The sequence below is a fragment of the Balaenoptera acutorostrata genome, chromosome 5 (assembly GCF_949987535.1).
Source record: "Balaenoptera acutorostrata chromosome 5, mBalAcu1.1, whole genome shotgun sequence".
NCBI lineage: Eukaryota > Metazoa > Chordata > Mammalia > Artiodactyla > Balaenopteridae > Balaenoptera > Balaenoptera acutorostrata.
In genome coordinates this window covers 20,308,623-20,317,747 of record NC_080068.1, presented here as the reverse complement: position 1 = coordinate 20,317,747, position 9,125 = coordinate 20,308,623, and the positions used below count along the sequence as shown (strand labels likewise).

At 48.0% G+C, this 9,125-nt stretch overlaps 2 protein-coding genes across 5 annotated transcripts in view; both read left to right on the top strand.

Annotated features, from left to right (window-relative positions):
- The first annotated feature begins 1,031 nt into the window (after nucleotides 1-1,031).
- LOC103019280 (histone H2A.Z) lies at nucleotides 1,032-3,284 on the top strand. Its single transcript, XM_007172906.2, has 5 exons — nucleotides 1,032-1,190; nucleotides 1,633-1,710; nucleotides 1,995-2,108; nucleotides 2,458-2,587; nucleotides 2,846-3,284. The coding sequence occupies exons 1-5, from the start codon at nucleotides 1,188-1,190 to the stop codon at nucleotides 2,905-2,907; spliced, it is 387 nt and encodes a 128-aa protein (XP_007172968.1). The 5' UTR covers nucleotides 1,032-1,187; the 3' UTR covers nucleotides 2,908-3,284.
- A 1,239-nt stretch (nucleotides 3,285-4,523) lies between these two features.
- DNAJB14 (DnaJ heat shock protein family (Hsp40) member B14) overlaps nucleotides 4,524-9,125 on the top strand; it is a 48,834-nt gene continuing 44,232 nt past the window's right edge. The window contains exon 1 of one of the 4 annotated variants that reach the window (XM_057547012.1): nucleotides 4,524-5,022. In XM_057547012.1, the coding sequence (XP_057402995.1) occupies nucleotides 4,890-5,022 (133 nt within the window). In that variant the 5' untranslated portion in view covers nucleotides 4,524-4,889. Of the gene's footprint in view, nucleotides 5,023-5,292; nucleotides 5,359-9,125 lie in introns of those variants that run through there. The other 3 variants (XM_057547011.1, XM_057547014.1, XM_007172904.3) reach the window with 3 other exon arrangements.

Here is a 9,125-nt window from a genome sequence, read left to right as displayed (position 1 = left end):
ATCATGTTGGGAGTTACCCCACTGACATTTACCGAACATTTGTCATGTAGCAAACTGTTTAGCATACAGGTTGACACATAATAGCTTTGAGGTTTCACTAAATCAACTTTAGACACCAGGCTATAGGTACAACCCATTGACATGTAATTTCCACAAAAACACGGCTTATGATTTAAGAAAAGATTACCGCCTCACCCCAGGCCCTCTATGGGTAGACCAAAACGTCTTTTGTGACCAACGAGGTGACTTTGCTTCACTGATTTTCCTGTGAAACTATCCCGTTGGGGTGGGGTAGGGGAGGTAGGGGAGTCAAAAGTCGTGAGGAAAGGAGAGTAGCGACATTCAGCTGAAAATGAAGTGGCAACAGTGGGTCGTGATCAGTCGGTGGCTCGGGACTCGCCTAGGGGGAAGGAACGCGGCATCACTATCAAGGCTGTGGTTCGCGATGAACTCGGGGCTCCTCTCACTGGACCCGTTCGCGCTACCTGTCAGACCGGAGGATCCGCAGGGATGCAGAGGGGACCGGGGAGGAGGGTACCCCGGGACCCGGAAGAAGGATGAGGACTGGCGGGTCTCCGCCTGCGAGGTGCTTTTGCGGGGGGGGGCAGGGCGGGAAGGAGGGCGCGCTAGACCCCGCGGAGACTTCACGTAGTCTCTGGAACCAGGCTAGGAGACGAAGGCGGAGCGGGCGACGGGGGCGGGGGGGTGGAGGGGGGCGGTGCTCGGTACTGCGTGCCCCTCCCCTAAGCTTCTCAGCCCCGCCTCCCAGACACGTGACCACAGCCGGCGGGTCCCCTTGCTCCCGCAGCGTAGCTCGCTCTGTTTCTTCCCTCCCGCCGCCGTGCCCTTCTTCTCCCCAGTTCCCATCCCTCCGCCCTCCCCCACCACCTTCTCCACGCCCCAATAGCGACTCGAGCCGCGAAGCGCCCGCCCCTCCGCCCTTTTCTTCGCTTGCTCATTGGCTGAGGCTTCAAGGACGCGTCCCGAGGGCGGGTAGCAGCCATTGGTGGGATGAGCAATCCGAGTTCCCGGATGAGGGAACATTCTGCAGTATAAAGGGAGCGGGGAAGGCGGGAGACAGCGCAGTTTGAATCGCGGTGCGACGAAGGAGTAGGCGGCAGGTTCTCGCTGGGTGTTTGACTAGTCCTCTCTCTGCCTTGCTTGTTTGAGCTTCAGCAGAATTTGAAATGGTAAACTTGGTGGAGGCGCTCGAAGACTCCGCGGGTTTTTGCCGGCGGGAGAAAAACCCGTTACAAACGGAGATGGGGTTGAAGCGGCAGCGGCTGGGAACGCGCGGAGACAGGATTTGGAAGAGCGGGGGGAGGTGTTTTGTCGGCGGCGAGCGGAGCAGCCTCCGATCTCGCGGCGGGCGGCGACGGTTGGGTGGCGCGCGCAGCGCCGCTGGGGGCCAGCGGGCGGCGAGCGGGTGGACGGCGGCGCGCGGCCGCGGCGGGCGCGCAGCGCGGGTCGGGCGGGCGGGGTCGCCCTTGCGGCGCGCGACGGGCCGAAGACCCCGGCTGGGAACGGGGCCGCGCTCGCGCCCGGCCGCGCCGCGGTGGGGGAGGGGCGCGCCGCCCTGGTAATCCTATATTCTGCGTTCCTTCTTCGCTCGCGGGCGTGTGCGCGCCGCAGGCTGGCGGTAAGGCTGGGAAGGACTCCGGAAAGGCCAAGACAAAGGCGGTTTCCCGCTCGCAGAGAGCCGGTTTGCAGGTCAGTGGTGGTTCGTGCAGTCTGGGAATCGTGGCGTTTTTCTTTCCTTTTCCTCTCTTGTTTACCACCACTCTAGATGAGCGTTTCGTCTTTGCGTGGGTGATGGTGTCGCGACTTGGTTTACCGATACAATAAATATCAGGGAGGGGGGCGATCACGTGTGTGGGTGCTGGGGCGCGTTGCTGCACCAGCGTCCGTTCCCCTTGCTTTGGCGCGCGTATAATTTTACCATCTTTGGCCCGTCTATCTTTGTGCATTTATGTTTGTGTATTCTAAAAATAAAGTTCCCGGTGGGCCGTATTCATCGACACCTGAAATCTAGGACGACCAGCCATGGACGTGTGGGCGCGACTGCCGCTGTGTACAGCGCAGCCATCCTGGAGTACCTCACCGCAGAGGTAAATGGGTGTACGCCTATAATCTGGGAAAGATTGGGGGGGTGGGTGGGGGGAGGCGGCGGGAGGGAAGGAGGAAAGTGATGCAAGAAAACTCCCAGGCTCTAAACGCGGCGAGAAGCTTCTGACAACGCTAGAGGGGGCTGGTGTTCACGATGGGATCCTACTGGGCTTGAGTTTGCGGCTTTAGGAAATAAAATTGCGTGACCCCTTTATAGCTTTTGCGTATTTTGTCATTCAGGTAGTGGGGGAGATGACACTTGGTAGATACACGTTCATGAGGCTTTGATTCTTGTCAGGATCTTGAAGATAAGGAAAGCGGGAAGGAGATTGATTACATTCTGTCTTCTAGGTACTTGAATTGGCAGGAAATGCATCAAAAGACTTGAAGGTAAAACGTATTACCCCTCGTCACTTGCAACTTGCTATTCGTGGAGATGAAGAATTGGACTCTCTCATCAAGGCTACAATTGCTGGTGGTGGTATGTAAATACTAAAATTTTAATTTCTGTAGAGAAAAGAATTCTTTGCTTTAATTCCCACTAGTAATTTTCAGTCTAGAAGAGGACACAGTATAGTTTCAGTGATTTGTAGTATGGTTGCATCATGAAATTTGATATCTGTATGTATTTCTGAATTTTTACTCTGCACACTTCGGTCTCACATTTAAAGACGTCTTCCAAGTTGAACATTAAACTATCTTGGTTTTAAAGTACTATGTTATTTTATCCTTCTTCCAGGTGTCATTCCACACATCCACAAATCTCTGATTGGGAAGAAAGGACAACAGAAGACTGTCTAAAGGATGCCTGGATTCCTTATTATCTCAGGACTCTAAGTACTCTAACAGCTGTCCAGTGTTGGTGATTCCAGTGGACTGTATCTCTGTGAAAAACACAATTTTGCCTTTTTGTAATTCTATCTGAGCAAGTTGGAAGTTTAATTAGCTTTCCAACCAACCAAATTTCTGCATTCGAGTCTTAACCATATTTAAGTGTTACTGTGGCTTCAAAGAAGCTATTGATTCTGAAATAGTGGGTTTTGATTGAGTTGACTGTTTTTAAAAAACTGTTTGGATTTTAATTGTGATGCAGAAGTTATAGTAACAAACATTTGGTTTTGTACAGACATTATTTCCACTCCGGTGGATAAGCTCAATAAAGGTCATATCCCAAACTAGTTGTGTATAAAATCTGCTTGATTATAATAGGAACAGCTTTGTTTTGAATAGGTATCTTATCAAGCAATAACCTAAGCACATTTCTTTCCTTGAAATTAAACTGTTAATTCTGTAGCTCAGCAGAGTCAGAAGGCACAAGTATAATTTTTTTTGACTACTATGTAATGAACTATTAAAGGTTTTAAAACTTCAGCAGGAGCTGGAACATGGGACAAGTTGCTGTTTTCTAGGTTAAGTTTGACCATCTCCGTTTGTTAGCTGTGTTTGCTGTTTGTGACAGCAGCACTACGCCAGAGCACGGTGGTGGAGTTTGGTGGGAGAGGTGGGGAGCAGGTAGGGAAGTCCTGTACGTAGCTACCTCCACGGAAGGAACTTCCAGTTTAGACTGAGAATAGTGTTTCCTGTGTGCTGCAGGCTGTTTTGAAGCCTACTTGAATTAAATTGTTCAATGCACGGTAACATCTTTGGGGGACGTGCTAGTCCCATTTTACAGAGGGGAATCAGGATTTCTATGAAAGTCCTGAGTTCATATTTGCTGGCATGGCTAACAATATCTCTACTGAGCATTTTGTAGTACGGATCATTTCGACACTTGGTTTCTGGCCAGTTCTTAATTTTTGAAATTTGGAGGAGGGCATTACCAAGCAAAAAGTGGGCCCTTTCCCTTCACCGAGGAGACCAACATGACATGGTACAGCATTTCACAAGGGGTGATGTTAAAATGGGAGAAGGGAAAAAACCCAACAAGTTTACTTATGTGATGGTAATACGCTCCCAAAGAGCTGATTTCCGCCCTGTTTCGGTCATGAAGCCTTATTAGGGTTGTGGTTTTCACCAGAATAAGTGCAAGCTACAAATTATGTAAGTGTTTGCTTTGTACGTCTTGGATGTACTAAGTTTAATGGCATCTGGGTCGGAAAAATGGTTTATCGCTGAAATACGGTAATGAAACAGGAGTGAGGGTCAAACGAAGCTCTCCTGGGCTTCCTGAACACCTGTGCCGGAAGCGCGGTCCTCATCTGACGGAATCCTCCCGAGGCTGGGGGCCCAGAGGCGGGGCCTTCGATCCCTGGGAATCTTCCTGAAAACTGACGTCCCCGACCCGACCCGTCGCCCGGCCGCTATAGGAAGGCGGGCTGCCGCCCGAGCGGGCCGCCCCGGGAGGTCAGGGGGCACGGCACTGCCGCTGCGGGCGGTCGGGTCCCCGCCTCGGCGGAACCCCCCGGCGGGCAGCCGGCCCGGTATCGCCCGCCCCCCCGCCCCCCAGGTCGGTCGGCCCCGAGCCGGGCCGCGCCAGGCAGGGACCGCCGAGTCGGCTCGGGCGGTCGGGCCCGGGAGGTCCGTCCGGGGGCCGGGAGGGATGCGGCTCGAGCCGTAGCCGCCCGCGGGGGGCGGGGAGGCCGCCGAGAGGAGGCGGAGCCGCGAGCCCGCCAGCGCGCCGGGGCCCCGCCGCTGCGGTCGCCTGCGCTCCGCCGCGGTCGCCTGCGCTCCTCCCCGCTCGCCTCCGCACGCCCCCCATCCCCGGCCGGCCTCGCCTCCTCGGCGACGGCGGCTTCCGCCTCTCGTCGCTGCGCTCCCGCAGGAAACGGAAGAAGGCGCAAGCCATGGAGGGGAACCGGGATGAGGCGGAGAAATGTGTCGAGATCGCCCGGGAGGCCCTGAACGCCGGCAACCGCGAGAAGGCCCAGCGCTTCCTGCAGAAGGCCGAGAAGCTCTACCCACTGCCCTCGGCCCGCGGTGAGGCCCTCGGTCCCCTTCTTCCCCGGCCGGTCCCCGGGCCGCCGCGCAGCCCGCCCCCGCCCCACCATCGCCCCTCTGGGAGCCGCGGGGCCCCCGGGACCCACGACCCCGCCCGCCCGGCCCCCGGACGCTCCTCCCCGACACACCCCCGCCCCGGCCCTGACCGACCCAGCCGGGCCCGCTGTGGGACCGCCCGAGACTCCCTCCGCGCCAGCTTGCCTGCGAGATGCCGGCTATCAGCCGGCAGGCGAGAGTTGCCGGTTCCCCGGTCGGTTTTCGTAAATGTCCAGCTGTCATTCTTCCAGGAGATTCGTCTGGTGCTGTCTTACCAGAGTGAGGCTTTATATCTGGGTGTGTGGGTGTGTGGCCCCCTCCCTCCTCATCTTCACCCCCAAATAAGGTCTAGGCCCCTAATGAAGTGAGAGGAACGGGGAACTCTTGGTGGTTAATGTACAGGTCCCTGGTTCCACCGCCTCTGGGGTAGGAAACACTGTTGCCAAAGCAGACGTTTTCGAACACCTGAGATGACATTGCTTTTCCGAGAGACAGTTCTTTAGAAGAGAGGAGCACAAGAATGATAGAGTCAGGAATGATTTGCTAAGTAGTATCCGATTCGATAGCACCATAATTATCGGCAAATGAGGCACATGTTTAGGAATAGAGTACTGGACTTCCTTTAGTCGAAGTCCTGTTCTTGTCCTGCTTTCTAGGCTGTAAAGTAATTATAGCCAGCATGTATTGAGCGCTTACAAAGTGTCTAGTGTTTTACATGAATTGTTTCATTTACTTCCCAGAACAATCCTAGGATTCATTTGACCAGGTTTACTCATATGGAAGCAGACTTTTTGATGAATGAATGAATGAAAATAACTTACCCAAGGTCAGACAGTAATTAGTAGCAAAGTCAGAATAATACTACTTGAGCTCTCTAGCTCCAAAAGGCCCTTCACCACTACACTCCATTGTCTGGCCGATAGGATACTGTTTCACTTGAGGTTCAAGATATTTCCAGGTTAAGAAGAAAATTATCAGTAAGTAAGAATGTGGAGCGACCTGTTTCATTTTGTTGTTGTTTTCTTAATTTTTTTCTACATTGTTGAAGCCCTTGCATTCTGTACTTTTCTCTATCCTTTTCATTACACTGCTGTTAAGTACTGTACCAGGGAGGACAGGAGAGGGAAATGAAAGAAAAGTTAGTGATTTTTTTTTTTTTAATGTGGCAGAAACACAACAAAATTTACCAACTTAACCATTTTTAAGTGTATAGTTCAGTCGTGTTAACCATTTTCACACTGTGGTACAACAGATCTCCAAAATTTTGTCTTACAAAACTAAAACTCTATGCCAATTAAACAATTCCCCATTTCCCTACCCACCCAGCCCCTGGCAACCACCACTGTAATTTCATTTAAAAATTTGGCTACTTTAGATAACTTATATAAGTGGAATTATATAGTACTTGCCTTTTTTGACTGGCTTATTTAACTTAGCATAGTGTCCCTGAAGTTCATCCATGTTGTAGCATAAATATAACAGGAGTTCCTTTTTGAAGGCTGCATAATATTCCATTGTATATATATATACACCACATTTTCGGTATCCATTCATCATCTATGAATAGATTGTAGTTTCCATATCTTAGCTACTGTGAATAATGCTGCTATGAACATGGGTGTGCAAATACCTCTTTGTGATCCTGCTTTCACTTCTTTTGGAAATATACCCAGAAATGGGATTGCTGGATCATATTGCTAATTCTGTTTTCGCTTTTTTTGAGGAACTGCCATACTGTTTTCCATAGCAGTTAACGCCATTTTACATTCCTACCAACAGTGCACAAGAGTTCCAGTTTCTCCACATCCTCACTAACACTTGTTATTTTCTGTTTGTTTGCATTTTGGTTTTTGATAGTAGCCATCCTGGCAAGTGTGTGGTGATATCTCATTGTGGTTTTGATTTACATTTCTCTAACAATTAGTGATGTTGAGCATCTTTTTATTTGCTCGTTGGCCATTTTTATATCATTTTTTGAGAAATATCTATTCAAGTCCTTTGCCCATTTTTAAATTAGGTTATTTTTTTGTTGTCGAGTTGTAGGAGTTCTTTATATATTTTAGATATTAACTCCTTATCAGATATGTGATTTGCAGATTTTTTTCTCCCATTTTGTAGGTTGTCTTTCATTCTGTTGTTTCCTTTGATGTACAGGAGTTTTTTAAGTTTGATATAGGGCCATTTGTCTATTTTTGCTTTTATTGCCTGTGCTTTTGGTTTCATATCCAAGAAATCATTGCCCAGAGTTAAAATTTTTTGAAGTTCTCTACTGTATGAACACATGATTTCATTTAGTCATTGTCTAGTCTTAGAGGGACAGTTTTAACATTGAGCGTGTAACCACTCGAGACAGAATACCCTTGCTTTTGAAACCTTGCCCAAAACTAGCTTGTAACCTTAATCTTGGGCAAGTTAGATAACCTTTCTAGCTTTTAGCACTTTTGTCTGCAAAATAGGACAATAAGGTACCGATTTCATAGGGCTATTATGAGAATTAAATGAGTTAATACATGGAAGGCATTTAACAGCACTCAGTTATTTTGGTATCATTTCCATTTAACAAGTGTGAGGCTTTGAGAATTTTTAAACTTGTAGTCTGTAATTCTATCATACAAGCAACTTGAATCAATCTGCTAATACTAAAGATACTGTAAGATATCAAAGCACAACATGTTGCTCTTAAAGACATGAACATAGGGAAAATTAAGAAAATAACAGTGAAAGTTAATAGTACAATGTATTGTAAGGCAATATGTGATTACCAAATAAAGTGGTTGATTACAGTTGTGGTGTAGTCTGAAGACCTTATTCAGGTGCAGACTTTGCCTCTGACAGCTTTATAACCAGGGATGAGTTGCTTAACGTTGCCAAGCCTTGTTTAGTTATGAGTAAAAGGAAGATTTCATCAAGGGCCCATGTGAACATTAGCTGAGATAAGTCACGTGCAAATACTTAACGTGTATTTTACATAGAATGTTCTCAGAAGATGTTTATTGGAATAATTTAAGAATTCAGGGGAGGGAAAGATCTAGAATATTTGTATAAGTTCCTGATAAAATATTTAGTGTAGAAGGGAATTAAAGCTATTGTTTAAAATGGAATTTAAAATTTTTATACCTGAATTTCTCCTATTCTAGACTACCCTCAAATCCTTATAACTCAGAGTTTTGATGAATGTGTTTTCATGCTAAGATAGGCAAAATAAAACATTGCATTTTGATTTCTCTTTATTTTTATATAGTGAATGAGAAGATGTGAGACTAAGTTCTAGCTAAATTCCAGAATTTTTGTCCTCTTTACATTTTATTCTTGCCAGGTGAGAAGTCTGATTGATAAACCACTTTAAAAAACTGGCAAGAGTTTCCCTTGAGGAAAAGCATCTTCAAATGAATCTAGGACATTGTTGCTTTCTAAGTATTTAGTTGAGAATATTATTTTATAGTTTATTTATTGCAGTGGACTTCTAAGCAAATTGAATTTTTTTTTTTTTTTTTTTTTTAAAGTTTTACTTGATTTTATTTATTTATTTATTTATTTTTGGCTGTGTTGGGTCTTCGGTTCGTGCGAGGGCTTTCTCCAGTTGCGGCAAGCGGGGGCCACTCTTCATCGCGGTGCGGGGACCGCTCTTCATCGCGGTGCGCGGGCCTTTCTCTATCGCGGCCCCTCCCGTCGCGGGGCACAGGCTCCAGACGCGCAGGCTCAGCAATTGTGGCTCACGGGCCCAGCTGCTCCGCGGCATGTGGGATCTTCCCAGACCAGGGCTCGAACCCGTGTCCCCTGCATTAGCAGGCAGACTCTCAACCACTGCGCCACCAGGGAAGCCCCAGCAAATTGAATTTTACAGCTTTCAAATATTTTCATACTGTGAGTTTGGTTTATGTTTGAAAGGATTGATATATGTCTATGTCTACTACATAGGACATATAAATATTCTGGAAAAGTAATGTCAGCATGCAAAAGTAAATTGCATTTTAGTTTCTTAAACTGTATATTTACTGGATTATTGATATGTTTTGGATTTTTACAGAGATACAGTCTCACTGTTT

Bases quoted from the DNA above. Each gene is read 5' to 3' on its own strand.
- LOC103019280 (XM_007172906.2), top strand. The intron at 1,711-1,994 runs GTCAGTGGTGGT...CTAAAAATAAAG, and splicing joins CGCAGAGAGCCGGTTTGCAG to TTCCCGGTGGGCCGTATTCA. The intron at 2,109-2,457 runs GTAAATGGGTGT...TCTGTCTTCTAG, and splicing joins TGGAGTACCTCACCGCAGAG to GTACTTGAATTGGCAGGAAA.